Source organism: Miscanthus floridulus, chromosome 10, assembly GCF_019320115.1.
Source record: "Miscanthus floridulus cultivar M001 chromosome 10, ASM1932011v1, whole genome shotgun sequence".
NCBI classification, from domain to species: Eukaryota; Viridiplantae; Streptophyta; class Magnoliopsida; order Poales; family Poaceae; genus Miscanthus; species Miscanthus floridulus.
Genome location: NC_089589.1, coordinates 62,577,266 through 62,596,273, shown reverse-complemented (window position 1 = coordinate 62,596,273; position 19,008 = coordinate 62,577,266). Strand labels below are relative to the sequence as shown.

Genomic DNA, 19,008 nt, shown 5'->3' with positions numbered 1-19,008 from the left:
TTTTGAGTTTTTTCATTTGAGGACAGTAAGATGCTCGAAAAAATAATATAAAATTTCAGCACCATAATAATCGTCAACAAGCGATTGCCGTATTAGAGCACTAATATATTATTTGTATGGAGTTAAATGAAAATACTTTTTATACCAAAGTTGTAGCTCTCAATGAGATCTACAACTTTATAGTTTTGAGTTTTTTCATTTGTGGACGTTAAGATGCTTAAAAAAATAATATAAAATTTCGGCGCCTCCTATAAATATCAAAAGTACTGTTCATACGCAAAACCGCCCTGAAGGATGAAAGTTGAACTTTTTCAAGAGTTGGAGGACCAAAGTTATCCGGTTTTGAAGTTCGAGGTTGAAATCTATACTTTGACGATAGTTGGAGGGTGTAAATTATATTTTACCCTAGAATATAAGGCTTTCTTTTGGCCATCCTCAGGATAGATCTAGCTTCGCCTTCACCTGCTACTCTGGTAGCAACAGCTCTGGCTCCACCAACTCAAAACCAATTAACAAAGAGGAGGAGCCGTCGAAGTTTGGTTTTTTAGACTTCACTGGACTCCTACAAAGTAGGAAGATATACGGTTATAAGAAGGTCAAAGTCGTTTTTAAATTATTATTTAAAAATAAACTCTTGGCGCAAAATTCTTAGGCTCTGATTGGACGTAGATATTGTGCTAGAGGTATTGAATTGGGTGCCAATACCAATACAGCCTTAGAATGGAATTTGGTTCAATACCAAATCGTTTGTTTGGTTGTAGATAGAATTGGTAGCTAGAATCTAGAAAGGTTATAAAGTCAAAATTCTGTTTGGATGGCCAGGCATTGAAATGGCCCTCTGTCTCCCTTGTCCCTCCCCCCTCGGTCCCTCTTCTCCGTCCTACTTCTGCACCAGGGCTCTCCGCCGGCAAGTCACCCTCAGCCCGAGCTCTCCACCGATGACGGGCGCGTAGGCGGAGGCGGCCTCGGCCGCAACATGGTCGGGCGCGGAGGCGGGAAGTTAGAGATGGGGTGGTCGCTGCCGACCCTCGGCCCTTCCTCCCCGTCGTCGACAAGAAGCAGTGGGGGAGGACGCGAGTGGATCTCGCCGCTGCCGGAGATGGAAGAGGAGTTGCCGAGAAGGGAGCTCGATTGCAGCCATGGGGGAGCTCACGACGCCGTCCATGGTGGATCTCGCGCCGTCGGCCATGGGGAGAGGAAGAGGAGCTCGTGCCGCTGTCCATGGTGGATCTCGCCGCCGGCGGAGATGGAAGAGGAGCTGCCGAGAAGGGAGCTCGACTGCAGCCATGGGGGAGCTCGCGACGCCGTCCATGGTGGATCTCACGCCGCCGGCCATGGGGAAGGAAGAGCAGCTCATGCCGCCGTCCATGGTGGAGCTCGCGCCACCGTCCATGCGGGGAGGAAGAGGAGCTCGCGCCGCCATCCATGGGGGGAGGAAGAGGATCTCGTGCCGCCGTCCCTGGTGGAGCTCGCGCCGCCGGCCATGGGGAGGAAGAGGAGCTCGAGCCGCTATCCATGGGGAAGAGGAAGAGGAGCTCACGCGCGCCGTCCATGGTGGATCTCGCGCCGCCGGCCATGGCGGGGAGGAAGAGGAGCTCACGACGCCGTCCATGGTGGAGCTCACGCTGCTGGCCATGGGGGAGGAAGAGGAGCTCGTGCCGCCGTCCATGGTGGACCTCGCGCCGCCGGCCATGGGGAGGAAGAGGAGCTCGCGCCGCTATCCATGGGGAAGAGGAAGAGGAGCTTGCGCCGCCGGCCATGGGGAAGAGGAAGAGGAGGTCGCCGGCCACGGAAAAGAGGGCGCTCGCCCGCCGCCGCTCGCCCACGGGGAAGAGGCTGAATGTCAGGTGCAATTCCACTCAATACAGAGGGGTCGGGCTTAGTATTGGGATAGACCCCTTCCAGTCATAGTTCAATACCAAGGAATTCGGTCTTGAATGCCAAATCTCAATTCTATGTACATCCAAACAGCAGCGTTGAGGAAACCTGATTCCAATTCCAATGCTTGGGCTCCAATGTCTACATCCAAACAGGGTGTTATGGAATTACAACACATAAGCTTAGAGTGTATAGGACCGTTTCAATAAACTATTACCTCTGTCTCAAAAAAGATACGACGTTAGGTATGTCTTTCGTTAATTTATTTTAAGTTTGATCAAATTTATAGAAACATATATCAATATGAATCTAAAATAGTTATAGGCCTTGTTTAGATTGGGGTTAGGAATCCGTATTTGGCACTGTAGCACTTTCGTTTGTATTTGACAATTATTGTCCAATCATGGCCTAACTAGGCTCAAAAGATTCGTCTCGTAATTTACAATCAAATTGTGTAATTAGTTATTTTTTTTATCTACATTTAATACTCCATGCATATGTCCAAAGATTTGATGTGATGGAGAGAGAGTGAAAAAACTTGCAATCTAAACAAGGCCATAGGATGAAAACATATTTAGTAATAAATCTAATGGTACTTATTTGATATCATTAATATTTGTAGTTGTTTGTATAAATTTTGTCAAAATTGATATAGTTTTACTTAGTAATGTGCTGGAGTTGCGTCCTTTTTTTGACGGAGGTAGTAGTTTGTAAACTCAAAACAAAAAGAAAATACCACAACTGAGAACCGAAGCAATTTAAGTAACTTGTAATATTAAGAAGAAAAAGGTTTGTAACCAAACAACCAGACACACCAACAAAAATTACATGCTTACCTGTAAACTTAAACCTAAAATGATATTAACAAAACATCAATTGTCACTTGGCACAAGGGCGAGGAGATGAGAGACCCCTCGAGCCCCAGCCAAACACCAAAGGTGTAGCTCCTCCCTGATGAACAACATAACCTCATTCAAGCTTGGCAAAATCCCATAAAAAATACAACGATTGTGGTGATTCTAGATTGTCTAAGCTCCTAAAATGATGATGGAATTAAGCCCTTTTTGAACTGGGCCACTCACTCTATCATTTGTTTGTGCCCACCAATCATCAAAGGAAACATCATTGGGCTGGGGGTTAAGCCTTCCAAACTCACTTGCTGCAAGAGGAGGTACCACGCTGGTCAAGTGAAGACACATGACACAAGCAAATGGACAATTGTTTCTTCCTCCTGATCACATAGCAAGATCTGATCACATAGCAAGCAATGTTCATGATGCAGTAACCCCCGTTTGGCAAGGCGATATGCAGTCCAACACCTATTATGAGCGACCAACCACATGACGAATTTGCACTTACCAGACACCTGACTTTTCCAGATTCTCTCCCTAGGTCGACTGAAATGGTCAGCCCCAACAATCAAACTCTCATATGTTGATTTTGTTGAGTATTTTCCATTAGAAGAGAAACACCATGTGTGGGAATTTTCACTCTCGGCCTACAGTTCTACCTCCGAGAAAAGGTCACACAGGTCAAGAAATTCAGCAATGATTGTAACAGTGATTGCACCTTGAATATCTGGAATCCAACTCAGTTCAGTCAAAGCATCACAAACTGTTCGTTGCTTTGCTCGCCTTGGTACCAGTTTCTTGAGCTAACATAACAAGTCTCTGAAGCCCTTACCAGACATACTATGAGTAGATTTCAGCTCTAATAGCCTGATAACTTCTAATTTGCTCACCTTGCAACCCTTATATAATGGTGTTTTTCCATCCTTCCTCATTTTCTCTGACTTTTTCAATTGTTTTGGACTAAGGAATCCTGACTACGCATCACATAGCATCTTAGAGAACCCATCGTCCACGGTGTCATCAGCTAACATATTCCTAAGAACATTATTATTAACCACATCTTCGCCAGGTATGCTCTCATCATTGCCACCTTGGTCATCCGCTACATTGTCACCCTCTTCACCATGCATATTCCATATCTCGACTTATAATCTTCCACAAAACCTTGGGTAACCAGGTGACATCCTATCTTCTTAGGCTTGCGAAATTTCCTCAGATTCTTGCAGACCCTGCATGGGCAGCACACGTCCTTCATTCAGGGGATCACCTGTGACATAAGCTTTGGCGGCCTTGATAAATAAGTCGATGCCCATCACAAACTGCAGGTCCATAGGACCCAGACCGCATATCCATCCTTGATCCATCTGTTAGCAAAAAAAAAAAGTACAGGGCACTGGATTTAGTTTAAGTTTCAAGTTTATGAATGCATGCCCTATGAAGAATAAATGCTCACTAGGTAAATATAATGTCCAATAATAATAAATTTCCAAATCCTATACCAGATATAATTCAAACATGTCTAAATTAAATGTTTGGTAGGTAATAAATGCTATTCTGAAAATAAATACTTGGTAGGTAATGTAGCCTCAAATTAAATTATGTGTATCTCATTGGTTCATCAAGAACTGGTCACCCATATGACAAAAATCAAAACCAATATTCTAACAAAAGCAAACTACGTAGATACATATTAAGTGAGTACACAAAGGTACTAACATTGTATTGCCAGTCGCAAGTGGATTCACCAAAATTCAGATGCCTTCACGAAAAAAGCTCTGCAAATTTGATAACAATCAAGAGCATGAGAATCAAAGACAATATGACCAACAAGACCAGCTACAAATTCAAAGGACTACTAGTTTACCACCTTACAACAAAGGGATCATGTCAATCCTTCAAAACCAACCCCCTCCATGAGCAATTTGGTGAGAAATGGCCGCAAAAGAGGAAAGCGGAAAGACGCCTCCTTCCATGAATGTGCTCGGGTTGGGCGGGAGGAGGAAGAAGGGGCTTGGGTTGGGGTTTCTGCATTGTATCAGTAACACTGTCGGGTTAAGCAAAAATCCGGTAGTGATACTGACACATCACTGTCGGTTTCTTTCAATAACCGGCTGATGATCCAATATCACCGGCGGTTCATAATTTCAACCGGCAGTGATGGGACCTTCCTGCCATGTGTACACAATCCTAATCATTTTTCGGATAGTCCATACAGCATTGTTGGCATGTCTCGGACCTGGCAGTTGGATACACCTACCCATACATGCATGAGTTGTCCACCATTGGATATATACACCTACTGATACCGGAAGATGTGCTAAAAGTTATGTGCACTTATTGTATTTTTCTTGGATGCATGATTTATATACCTGTGTTTGAGACCCTTACATGTGGTGTATCCAATTTGTAAACGATGTATATGTCATTCTAGAACAACAACATATATGAATTTATAAAGATCTAGAGTACACAAAAGATATATATGATAACAAAAACCTTACAATAAATTTACTTATACAATAATAAAGATCTTTTCAGAAAAGAGGTAAATGTTTTACCGACTAGGACAATGTTAGCATCAAAATCTATAAACACATTATAATATAACCCCCTCACAATCATTCTTGTAACACCCGAGTGGGGGTGTCAAAAGTGTAGGAGCATGCTAGGGTGGAGAACCACTATGGCTGCGAGCCATGATGAGTCTATGCTGCATTGCTGCCTCTGGCTCAACGCTGACCAACAGGCAAGGGTTTGGAGCTGTGATGAACCCATGCCTCTAGCAGTAGGCCACAGAATACCAACAAACTAAGGAATGGTTGCACTGCTGCCAACACACCTTGGCTTTGATGTGGCTTTATCTTTACAAACATTCTTATAGTACCTCTCATGCTTCATCTTGACTACAAAACGGAAGGTGTATATGGAGAGACTCCTCCCACAGAGAACACATATTGAGACTATATTCAAATGACTGGCACACATGCAGGGGACCTAGCTCCTCTGTCCGTGGAGGTGTACAGACGCTGGTTTTATAACCAGAAGTAATGGTGGTAGATGGATCTAATGGTGGAGAAGCTCAACCAATTGATGGTTTGGTGGATCCAGCGGCAGAGAACATCGGGTCAACACCAAAGCTCGTGGCTTGACCCGACAGTGATATATCACTACCGGTTCATAGCCTTTGCCATCACTGCCGGTTTATGGCTTGAACCGGCGGTGATATGTCACTGCCGGATAGTGGTTTGAGCCAACTGCGATAGGTGCCTTCACTGCTCGGTGAATAGCTTTCCTAACTTTTCTGAATCCTAGGCTTATGAACCGGTAGTGTTAAGCAAACACTGCCGGTTCCAGCATAACCGGCAGTGATTGTGTGTTCTGGCCTCATGTAAATACCACCGGCTACTCGGAGTACTAAAACGAACGGCTTTTTCTGTCTACGTGCAGGCAAAGTTGGACCTATCGAATAAGCTTCCACCAATAGGTGTTTATTTTTACTTCTACTTCTAGCTGTTTCTTTTCCGACGCACTCACTTGCTAATAAATAGATTAATCACTACAATTTCAGGTGTGATTGAAGCCAAAATTATTGCACGCAAGCAATGGCTTGTGGCTGGAGATTGGGATGGTTACATTCATGTGTATTGCTACAAGGCAATGCAACAACTAGCGCATTTCAAAGCACACTTACACATACAGGACTTGGCAGTTCATCCAACTGAGCCATATGTGCTGTCAGCTTGTGTGGACAAGGGAAACGTCAAGTTGTGGGACTGGGAAAAGGGCTGGGAATGCACTCGAATATTTGAGTTTGCTGACTTTGACCATGTCTATGGACTCACCTTTTTAAACATAAAGGATACGGATACTTTTGCAGTTCGTGGCGATGCTGGAATAAAGGTAGTATATCCAACAGACCAATACTTAAGTCAATCTGGTAGTATAGTCTATTGACGACCTATGGACCATACTTCTTCAGGTTTGTAGTCACCGGTCTGCTGGTTCTGCTGAATTCATATTGTCTGAATATAATGACCCAGATATATATTGCTTCGATTACTTTGCTAATGGTGGCCATCATTATCTGATTATCGGTGGCAATGATGGGATTGTCAAGGTGTGACGTCTTCTCAGTAACCATGACGTGCAACATATGCGATGAAGCATTCTCAATTATAATCTTTTTCTTTTGTTGAATCAGATTCGGGACTTGCACACAAAGAGTCTTGTTCAAACAGTTGAAGGCGTACATCTTGGTTCAGTCTACCTAATCTATTGCCATCCCGAGCATCCAGTACTAGTTACAGGGTCAGAAGATGGAACTGTTTGTCTGTGGAACCCAACTACGCTCAGGTAAAAGCACTTTACACTTTACTGCTCGTAGGACAGCTTACACATGACAGGCTGGGTATATCAGCGTTCGCTGAAATATTTTGTCAATGAGACCAGAGAAAATATATGTGCCTGTAAAATAAAGCGCAGCAATGCTACAGACAGATGTATAATTGCTTCTTTTCTATTGATCATCCTGTTGGAGTATAGTGATTGTGGAATGCCCAAGGACATGCATAAAACTTTACATTCATTGACATCAAAAGATTGTGATGTGTTGCTTTCTTAAAAGCAGAGGTAAAACTTTTTTACAAAAAAAAATTGTGATGTACCGTATCACATTTCACATTCTTTATATAATGAAAACAGAGTTCTGGCTCTTTTTACTATTTGTATCACATTTACAGCCGTAGCATACATCTTGATCATTGTTACATTTTTTTATTTTGTGAATTACATTGATCATTGTTACATAATTTTCCCAAAAATGATAAAAAGGAATCAACTGACACAAATATATACTATTTTTTACTACCATGTTTCTGCTAATTTACTATCATTGTTTGTCCACTTTCACTTAATACTATTTGAGTTGAAAAATGAGTTTTGTTGATTTCCACAAGGACAGTAGGAGCCTAACTCAACTGGTTGGGTGGGAGGTGTGGTCGTGCACCCAACGACCGAGGTTCAAGTCCTATCTCGGCTTGAATTTGGGTTCCTATTTCTGCTTATTTCTCTTTTTAATAATAATGAAAAACCACCTACTTCCTCCTAGGTTGGATCTCTTTTTTTAATCTTTTTAAATTATAATATGCACTACACACGTTTCAATGATTGTCTCCTTATATAACAAATGCCTTGTGCTCTAACAGGCCTGAGAGAACGTTTAACTTTGGCCTCAGAGAAGTTCATGATGTAAAAGTATGTATGGATAGCTCAAGAAGGTATGCTGGAAAACAATCCCCTGTTCTGTGGTTCAACTGTCATGAGCATTATAGACACAACCCATAAAGTATGGAAGCTTAAAAAAATTACTACCTTCATCCTAGAAAATTTAACGTTATAGTTTAGTCAAAGTCAAACTATCTTGTGTTTAACTAAGCTTGTAAAAAATAGCAATTTTATATTACCAAATGAAGTATCATTAGATCCTTGGTTATGGTTATGGTTATGGTTATGGAAACCTCTTATCACTACCCTATGGCAATTACCTTCTCAACCTCTACCCCAAAAGGTCAAGTGTTCAGGTTTGAAAACTTTTGGCTGCAACAACCAGGCTTTCAAGATCTCCTTCAGAAGGAATGGACAAATGATCAACATCATGGTGATTGTACAAAAACCATCACTTCCAAATTCAAAGCCCTGAGAAAAGCTTTGAAAGCTTGGCATTCAAATGTATCAAGCCTGAAAGCAAATATAGCTAATGTAAAGCTAGTTTCAGAGTTTCTGGAGACAATAGAAGATTTTAGGGACCTTAATCTGGAAGAATGGAACTTTAGAGAGAGATTTAGAACAAAACAATTTCACACTCTTGGAACAACAAAGAACATACTGGAGACAAAGGGGCTCCCTGAAATGGGTTAAGCTTGGTGATGCAGGCACAAAATTTTCCAAGCAAATGCAACAAATAGACATAGAAAAAACTTCATTGCTAGATTGGCTTCTGACCCTAGCACCATTCTTCAACCCACTCAGAGAAGGAGCAACTTCTTTGGCAAGCTCTCAAATCAAGGCTTGGAACTTCTGAAATTAATGAGATGCAATTCAATTTGCAAGCTCTAATCCAACCCACTGATCATCTCCACTTTATAGTGGAAGAATTTACATAAGAAGAAATTGACAATGTGGTCAAATCCTTACCTAATGATAACTCATTTGGCCCAGATGGTTTCGCAAATGAATTTCTAAAAAAAATGTTGGCCCACCATTAATGCTGATTTCTATGATCTATGTAGGGCTTTTCATCAAAATAATCTCTGCCAACAGAGCATTAACTCCTCTTACATCACCTTGATCCCAAAGGTGGATACCCGCTTGACAGTTTCAGATTTCAAGCCCATCTCCCTCCGAAACACTTCTATGAAATTGATTACAAAACTCCTGGCAAATAGCTTGCAAGGAATAATCAAGGGCCTTATCCATAAAAATCAATATGGCTTCATCAAAAACAGGACAATCTAGGACTATCTTACATGGTCTTTTGAGTATCTACATTTGTGTCACCACTCCAAAAAAGAGATGGTGATCCTCAAACTTGACTTTGGAAAGGCTTTCGACAAAATTGAATATCAAACAATCATAAATCTTCTGGAAGCCAGAGGCTTTGGTAGGGTCTGACTTGCCTGGATCAGAAATATTCTTTATTCTGGCACATCAAAGGTTCTCCTCAATGATGTACGTGGGAAAACTATCCATTGTAGAAGAGGTGTTAGACAACAGGGACCCTCTCTCCCCCCTACTTTTTGTTCTTGCATAGACCTACTGCAATCCCTCCTAAACAAAGCTACAGAATTTGGCCTTTTAAAGCTACCCATCCCTCTCCTCTCTTCCCCACATTTTCCCATCATTCAATATGAAGATGACACTCTGATCATTTTGGAAGGAGAAAACAAGCAACTCTTCTTGGAATCTGCCCTATACATTTTTGCGGAATGAACTGGACTTAAGGTCAACTACAGAAAATCTAGGATTTTCCCAATCAACTTTACAGAAGAAAAAATAAATCACCTTGCAAGCACTTTTGCTTGTGAGATTGGGTCCTTGCCTTTTACTTACCTAGGCCTCCCCCTTGGCCTTACCAAACCCAGAGTTGAGGAATTTGTCCCTTTAGTAACCAAATGTGAGAGGAGACTGGCTAGCACTTCTGCTTTTGTCTCCCAGGCTAGAAGACTTGAAATCACTAATGCAGTCATATCTGCCCTCCCAACTTTCTACCTTTGCTCCCTCTGGAAAACACTGTTTATGGAGAGTTGCTGACTTGAACTAAAAAAAAGCACCAAAGGCAGCTTCGGACTTAGTTTGCTTACCCAAAAATGAAGGGGGGCTTGGAGTTCTGAATTTGAAAAAAAAACACAATGAAGCTCTGATGATGAAGAATTGGAACAAGTTCTTTAATAAGCAGGACATCCCTTGGGTCTCTATTGTCTAGGAAAAACATTATCCAAATGGAAAGCTTCCCAAGCATAAAAAAGGATCCTTTTGGTGGAGAGAAAATCTAAAACTCCTGGAATCCTTTAAACCTTTAGCCATGAATCAAATCCAAAAAGGACAAACTTGCCTCTTTTGGCAGGATAATACTGGACGCAACAACCCCTCAAAGATGAATTTCTAGAACTTTACTCCTTTGGTAAGACAAGAAACATCTCAGTGCATAGCGTCTATGCCAAAGACCCCATAACAAGTGAATTCAACTTGCCCCTGTCTACATAGGCATCACATGTGGGGACAAGACTTCTCATCAGCAAGAGCGTATGCAAATCTCATCGGGCACAGACAAATTCATGAAGGATTCATTTGGCTTTGGAGAAGCTTTTGCCAGCCTAAACACAAGGTTTTTTTTTCTGGCTCCTCATTAGGGATAGATTGAGCACAAGAAATATCCTCAAAAGAAAAAAACATGTAGTTGGAATCCTACAATTGTGTGCTCTGTTAGGTCAATTCGGAGGAAACAATGTAACATTTGTTTCTAGAGTGCCCTTTTGCCAAAAGTTGCTGGAGACTGCTTAACATTAACTTCAGCCATGATTCAATATTCCCGGAAGCACTGCTACAAATCAAGGCACAATCACACCCACAAATTTTCATGTTAATAGCCATCCTAATGTGCTGGGCAATATGGACAGCGAGGGATGATCTCATCTTCAAAAACATACTGACAACAGTTAATGCAGCCAAGGAAACTTTCTTTAAGGAGTTAAAGCTACTGACGGCAAGAGGAAAAACCAAGGACTCAGGCGTTTTTGGTCTATAGATTCAAAAATTGTTGTAATTTCTCGTTTATCTCTTATTTTCTTTCAGTCTTTCTTTTTTCTATTTCGTGCTGTACTTTAAATCCAACTCTTATTTCTAATAAGCTTCCTGTAGGGGTGCAAACCCCTCCAGTTTCATAAAAACATATGTCTAAAAGCAGATCAGAGCCTCTAGAGGGAGGGCGAGTTAGCCAATCTATCTCATGTTGTTCTTTTATCCATTCCCCAACCAATCTACCACAACATCTTTAGTATCAGAGACTTCGATCCTCGGTCCTATGCCAGATCGCTCTCATTGCCATCCTTCTGCTCTCCTAGCAACCACTGCCTTCAATGGGTGATTTCATCACCATCTCTGAGGGCCTCGACCACGTCTGTGCAGGGTATGATCGCCTTTCCACGCGGATCGGTCGTCTCTAAAAGACGTTCTTCCAACTCGGCGATCTAATGAAGACTCGACCGCCACCATTATCAGCACCAACCATGGTGACGCGCTAGGTTGTTCCAACACTGGCCTTGATGTACGGTCCACCAAAGCGCACATCCTTCTCAGTCTTGGCCGCAACGTCTACCACACTGCCATTGTCTTCTCCATCAGCAGCCTCGCCAACAGCCACTCTCCGTCTATTGTGGCGGCATCCGCATTGTCTTTGCAGCTCCCAGATGTGCCACCATCTCTGCCATCACCGCAACGTTTGTCAGCTGTGGACATGCCCGCCCCATCAGTATTGGCAACCTCTATATTACAATGGTCGGTTATAACAGGCAACTTTGTGCCCACTTTTTTTTTGAAAGGTTAGCAGGGGAGGCCCCTACCTAATAATTTTTATACAAATATACTAGTGTAAAGTATATATGCAAAACTTTAAATAACATGTAGTACACTAGTACTTTATAAGACAAATTTAGTTATATTTTTATAAAAGTCAAATTAACATATTCACCAATATATATATATTTTTGAGCGTATTCACCAATATATATTAATGTACTACTACATAGCTTATTTATTAAACATATGCTGATTGCATGCAACCCGAAATGGCATTTTTTTACTAGAGAGGTAGTGTTATCAGCTAGGTTTGTTATGTGACGATATAAGCCAAGTGGTTGTATAGAATCAAATTGCACAAATTAAGTATGCACTTTTTGTCTTGACAGCATGTTGGCTATGATAACGAGTGCCAACTGCACTTTTTTCGAGCTTTCTTCAATATTGACATAATCTTATTTGTCATGGTCTCCTGAGTTGTTTAAGATCCAACTTCATATCAAGCTTAACGAGCTGAGACGGAGTCAAAAGTCACTCAAAATCAACTCATTTTTATTTTACAAGAAAAATGAGTTCAATCGGAGCATTTTTGGAACGAGCCACCGAGCCAGCTCAACGAGCTTTTTGTCTGGCTTTAACCTCTATGCTCATGCCTCTTTATTTAGATTGTGCTCTTTGATCACATGTAAAACTTCTAATCGGCAACATCTTAATCAGTTACAGGGTAGTGATTGCACACAGGAAAGGATTGGCAATGATAGAAATCGACCAAAATGATCTAGTTGTTGTGAACACTGGCAGCAGCAGTGAAGAAAATGATTTAGTTGGCTCAAGAAAAAGAAAACTATCGGAGCCAGACCAGTCGGAGATAGAAAATGAAGAAAATGATTTTGTTGTCGATGTCATGGACACTGGTAATGGCGCAGAGCAGACGCAGGGCAATGGGTCAACGGATGAAGAGGTAGCTGCATGCACACATGTCAACACATCTTTTTCATGTGGGTGCATGATACTGTATATGTTTCTGATGTCCTGTATTCTTACCGATCTTTTTTTTTTGTCCCTTCTTGTAGATACATTCTGTCTCCAGTAACCTGCTCGACGTTTACCCTGTGAAGCTTCAGCTACCATTTAAGCCCAATAAGCTGACCTCTTGTTCAGTAAAGCTGAGAAACACGACGGATGACCACATTGCTGTCAGGCTTCTGACGAAGTGCCCGAAGAGATACATGGCAAAGATGCCACTCTGTTGCATTGTGCCGCCAAATTGCATGTACACATTCATAGTGACAGGTAGCGATCAGAAGAAGAGACCCCTGCTGAGCAGGGACGAGTTTCTCACCCTAGAAAGCACCATTTGCTTGAAAGAAGATATTGTTGGGCTGCAGAATGCTAATGTAGACTCAGCGGCCATGGAGTTTACCAACTTCTTTAAAGAAGCCAAAGAGATGGCAGCTGATAAGCAGGTGCATGAGCTAAAGTTAAGTGTTGTTTCTGACCCACTAAAAGAGACAACCTCTGTTCAGGTAAACACTTCCACTATTTATGTAGTACTTCCTCTGCCCAAAATTATAAGATGTTTTGGCATTTCTAGATTCATAACTTTTACTATGTATCTAGACATAATATATATCTACGTGTATAGCAAAAGCTAAGAATCTATAAAAGCCAAAACATCTTATAATTTAGAACGGAGGGAGTATATATATGTTAGACTTAAGCACCTAATACATGTATTCGAATTGTATTCCTTTTTTATCTTTTAATGGTGGTTAACTGTGATGTGGTAGCAGCAACAGTCAGAAGTTGAGGTAATTTGCCTCCATTTGTTTCAACCATTGCCTCTTTGTTACAGCTGTTGACATTTTTCACCAATTAATGTTGCTCTGTGTTTCGGTTGAATCAGGTCGTATCCAATAGGAAGTTTTCACATGTGCTGTCTGTGGACGTGCATCCGACGGGACCATGGTTACCTCCTGTCTTACAACATAGCGACCGAGATGATTTATTAAGTCTTTTTCACTTAACATTTCCTTTGTGCATGCAGGATTCTGACGACCAATCAAGCCGGAGAGGTTCTCATTTGGGACTACAAAGCGCAGGTAAGTAGCAGGTTGCTGCTCGATCTCATCTGCTCATCTCTACAATGGTGGCAAGTTCTGTTGCTTTGTAAATTTTCAATTGGTTACATTGAATATGCTCATTTATGTATAGGCCATAGCTATATCCTTTGACTTCACACAGAAACAAGGTATCCTTTATGATATTACTATTTCCATTTATACTTTTTCTTTTTTTTAAAAAAAAGAGAGAGAGAAGAAACATGATTCTCTCGTGAAATAAGAAAACATTTAAGTTCCGTTTACTCCATGACAAATAACACATATGCATAATATCATTTCATTGCAAATACAGTTTACTCTGCTAAATTCATTGTGGGAGAGGAATGGATTGTCGCTGGCGATGGCTACGGGACTATCTATGTATACAGTTACCAAACAGAGGAAGAAGTTACAAGCTTCGATGCTCACGATAGTGACATCACGTCTTTGGCTGTGCATCCCACTGATCCTCTTGTGCTCTCGTCATCCGAGGATCGCCTGATAAAGCTCTGGGACTGGAAGAAGAACTGGGAGTGTACTCGAACATTTGAGGGACACTCCGACAGAGTAACACATGTAAATTTTAACCCAATAGGCACCAGCAGTTTTGCATCTGCTTCCTTGGATCACACAATCAAGGTTTGACTTCGATTTTGATCTTATCTACAAAAAAGGTTTTCCTGCATAATCAGTGCCTATGCACAAAACAAATATTACTAATTCAATCCTTGGAGAGTTCAACAGATTGTTCTATGCTTTGCTTTGCAGGTTTGGAACATTTCTTCTCCTGAGAGCATCATTACGACGCTGTCTGATCACCCGGATGGCCTGGTTTGTATTCACAGTTACAGAAGTGATATGAAGCAGTATTTGATTGCTGGATCTTGTGATGGGACTGCACAAGTATATCATCTTTACTGAAGAATACACTCACTGTGTTGTTTAGCATAAAAAGTACTACAGTACTTCATTGACATCATCTTTGCTAATTAGATCTGGGACATGGAGACGAGAAGACTTGTTCAGACACTCAAAGGGCATGCACGTCATATTAGTTGTGTCTACCATCACCCAGAACTTCCAGTAGTAATCACAGGTTCACATGAGGGGACTGTTCGTTTATGGAACTCCACTACCTACAGGTACATTGAAATACTTGTTTTTCTGTCATTTTATTGGAGGGTTCTAGGAAGACGCTTCAGCAATACTTCCGCTGTGTACATGTTGTTTAGGTGTTTAGTTCATAATATGTAGATCTAAGTAGTTAGTGAAAGGTTGGAAGTTTTTTCTTACAGTTTTAGTAGTTTCACTTGTGAGATGACAGGCGACAGACCAAAGAACATGCAAAAATTAACTTCTTATGATAGATATATTGATAGAAAGTAAAATATTATGTGTTATCTAGATAAATAAAATTTCGTAAACCATGGATCTTAATATGGTGCATATAGTTGGTATTAACCTTGGTGTAGCTGGTATTAACAATCCCAAAGTTGCAAGTTAATTTTTGTAGTTTTCATAACAGCTATCTTTTTAATCTTGCAGGCTCGAAAGTATAGTTGGTATTAACCTTGGTGTAGTTCATGCTCTTGGATATATCAAAGACTTAAGAAGGTAATGGATTGTTTTAGTTTCTTTTATATTACTATATATCACCAATTGAAAAGAAAAATATAATTTAATGCTTTCTACATTTATGCATTGCTTCAACAACTTCATATTGTAGTATGCTTGACACCTAATTAAAATCAATACATATATTTGTAACATTTTGATAGAAACATCCGCAAGGTATGAATGGCTAGGATTACAATCATTAATTAATATGCTTTGATGTATCATTTTTTCAAAGAGAGTATCTATAAACTAAAACTTTCAATCATATTGTCGAAGGAACCATGAAATGATAATGTTATAACCCACAACACTCCTTTAGTTAAAACCGGCCACTGAACTAATAAACAAGAAAAATTGTCAATTTTTTTGCAAAGTTGTATGTTTGTACTCCTTTTTATTAGACAAATTTGGCGAAGATTCTAATGTGAAATCATATGTGCGCCCAGTTAAAGTCCTAGACTCTATAGTAGCACTGACCTTCCTAGGAATTTTAATTCCATGTTGGATGCATTTGTATGCATATAGCATTCTTTGTGTTAAAGCATCTGACTTATTTTTTTTCTAAGTAAATAAAAAATAATATTCGAATATTAAATTGACTTGTTTTTAGATAGAAACTATCCAAGAAGAATGAACTATTTGCACCAAAAGTTTAGGTTCTAAAAAGAGGTTGAGATAGCCATTGCAAAACGGTTGCCAACACATAGCCTTAGCCTGTTAATCTAATTTTGTGTAACACCATACATCTAAAGTTTGCTCTGAGGCTAACCCTGCATATGTATAGCATTCCTTTTATAGTGTCATCCTAACTTCATATAAAAGTATTAATTTTTGAATATGGTACATTTGTAACGACATCGATCATAAACCAGCTAGTACCTATTCAGACAACCAAATTACCACTATTCATCTCACCATACTAGAACATTTGTGCGATACATGCCAAGACTAGAGCATTAATAGTCTACATACACAGTATGTTTGTTAGTTGTTTAACTTTTAATTGGTTCTAAGATTGTTTGGAACTTGTAATACCGTCGTATACTCCAATTTATCATGAATATTTGGCTAGCATAATGTTCATCTAATGAAGCATATATTAACTGTGTGTAGGATTGCGATCGGTTGTCACCAAGGAATAGCCATCATGGGAGTGAACTACAGTTAAGACCATTATGTGTGCAGAACACGACAGAGATAATAACTATTGTGACGCAAACACTATTAGTTTTATTAGTGTTTGTTGCGAGAAAATACTTATGGCGTGACAATAAATGTATAACATAATTTTATTTGAGTGGTGGATGTGGTCTTCATCTTTCTTTTGATTTTTTGTGTGGTTAAAGAGGGTATCGATCTCTAGTGTTATAGTAAGTAGAGTTTTTTTTTCCGCCACGCATTATGCACATTGAACCAGCGAAAACCTGGCCAAGAAAACTATGTGCCTTGTCCTCGAACTAGATTCTAGACATTTGAGCTGGCTGTGAACAGCTATGTCTGAATTGGAGCTGGCCGCATGGCCGCTCAATGATCACTCGATAGTGGAAAAAGGTAAAAACAATATATATAAGACGACATCGCCATGTCTAAATTGAAGCTGACTGCATGCCCGCTCGATGAGCACTCGAAAAACTAGAAAACAATATAAGTCGACAAAAAGAAGTTTGAAATCAATTCTTGGAAAACACAGTTTCATACAACCACATAACATGTTACTTCACAATTAAATAAAATCAACAATGTAGACATGTTACAAATGCTTGGAGACGGCAAAGCTTGATCCTAGCTCTTCCACCTCATCTTGTCTTATTTTTTTGATAAAGAAGAATTTCATTATTGTTTTTAAAAATATTACATCGAGATGACACAAAACCTTGAAAAATAAAAAAAATTAGTTGGTAGCCCAGCTTTCCTTAAAGGTTTGTGCTAGTGAGAAACTCCTTGCTCTAAGCCTCGCAGAAGCCGGTAAGGTTAGGCTGGCTTTGCTGGTAACTTAAGGGCATCTCCAAGAGTACCAAATTTATTCCCAAACCATTTAGTTTTCTAAGTCACCAAAAAATTTTAGGAGCACCAACCACTAATGCCCTGATCGCTTGGCTGATAAGTCATGGCTGAAAGTACTGTTAACTGATTTGTTGTAAGAGAAAAATATTGTTCGTTGGCTGAAAAAGTACGGCTTATAAGCCAAGCGAATAGGGCGTAAAGAATAGTTTCTCCAACAGTTTACAAAAAAAATCACTCCTTAAAAATATAAAAAAACTTGGTCCCACACAAAACTTCCACTACGACGGCATGTTTTATTTTGCGTGAGATCGCGCGTGCCGCCATTACACACCACCTCCTGTAACACCCGGTTTTAAGAAAAAAACCAGATACACACTATATGTGAGCCTAGGGAGTCAAATCTCATATATAGCTACAAATAAGGGTAATATCAAACGACAATGCGTAAATACATAGCGTATTAGTATAAAGAATACAACCTCATAGTATAGACAGCGGAAAGACAACTCCGATCTTCAAGCGAAGACTCCAAATCCACAGGGACAACTGACTGGTTGATCATAAGCCTAATTTCTCCAAACTCTAGCAATCTGGTACCCATCTGGGATTTTTCCAAAGATTTAAAAAGTAAAGCAAGCGTAAGTACATGTCGTACTCAACAAATATAACATGGGGTTCATGAGGCTCAAAAGGCTGACACTGGTTTAACTACGATTAGCTTTTAATTGTCACAATTTTTACATAGGAGTAGCAATAAGTTTATCACAAGCCCATATAAACACATGATCAGGTAAACATGAATAATGAATAGTATAAACAGTAATCATTAATGAGCATATTCATCATCAGTATCATTAGTGTTCATTATCTATTCTGTAAGGGTTCCAAGGCCGCTCGTGACCGTGAGCACGGCTGATATATCAGTTTTACACTCTGCAGAGGTTGTACACTTTCACTGTGAGTCGTGATTTACCCTTTCGCCCGAGGTAGCTAACCTCTTAACCCACTTCCAAGGAAGGTCGGCAGGGTTCACTATGAAGCCTTTCAAAGGTTCGTCTAACAAGTTAGGGCCATTAGATTCACTCGGCAAACAGATGTAGAAACCCTCCTTCCCGATGGCACAATGACACGCAGCCTATACACAAGGGGATAGAGGTTGTCCTATACCTGATTCGGCAAGCCATTCTTATGCCAATAAAGGTAACCTCTAATAAGCTAGAAAAGGTTCTCATACTGAGCTAATGCCAGAGCCATATAGCCCTCACAGTTGTACTGTACGTCCCGGATGATCACCTATAGATAAGTCCTTAGGGAGAGGAATCTAGAGCACCATAAAATATCCCAATGCTCTAGCCCCCTGGTTCCATGTTGCTAAAAACATATTTTAATGTTTATTGCATATACCATTAGTTAAGTTACAAGATCACGGTCTTTAATTGAGCACTAGCATCATACTACCCAATGCAATAACCCAAAGGTATCAA

The 19,008-nt window shown here is 40.4% G+C and overlaps 1 protein-coding gene across 8 annotated transcripts; it reads left to right on the top strand.

Moving 5' to 3' along the window:
- The first annotated feature begins 788 nt into the window (after window positions 1-788).
- LOC136486671 (uncharacterized) lies at window positions 789-16,922 on the top strand. 8 transcript variants are annotated; one of them, XM_066483625.1, is made up of 17 exons: window positions 799-1,847; window positions 6,177-6,213; window positions 6,298-6,629; window positions 6,709-6,846; window positions 6,931-7,082; window positions 7,934-8,005; window positions 12,525-12,762; window positions 12,875-13,327; window positions 13,592-13,612; window positions 13,708-13,769; window positions 13,849-13,903; window positions 14,016-14,052; window positions 14,217-14,542; window positions 14,672-14,806; window positions 14,897-15,045; window positions 15,449-15,517; window positions 16,634-16,922. In XM_066483625.1, the coding sequence occupies exons 1-17, from the start codon at window positions 1,140-1,142 to the stop codon at window positions 16,686-16,688; spliced, it is 3,039 nt and encodes a 1,012-aa protein (XP_066339722.1). In that variant the 5' UTR covers window positions 799-1,139; the 3' UTR covers window positions 16,689-16,922. The 8 variants fall into 8 exon arrangements, with proteins under 8 accessions (XP_066339726.1, XP_066339722.1, XP_066339725.1 ...); XM_066483626.1 differs by having other exon boundaries at window positions 800-1,847; window positions 12,519-12,762; window positions 13,601-13,612; XM_066483623.1 differs by having other exon boundaries at window positions 800-1,847; window positions 12,519-12,762.
- Window positions 16,923-19,008: the final 2,086 nt, after the last annotated feature.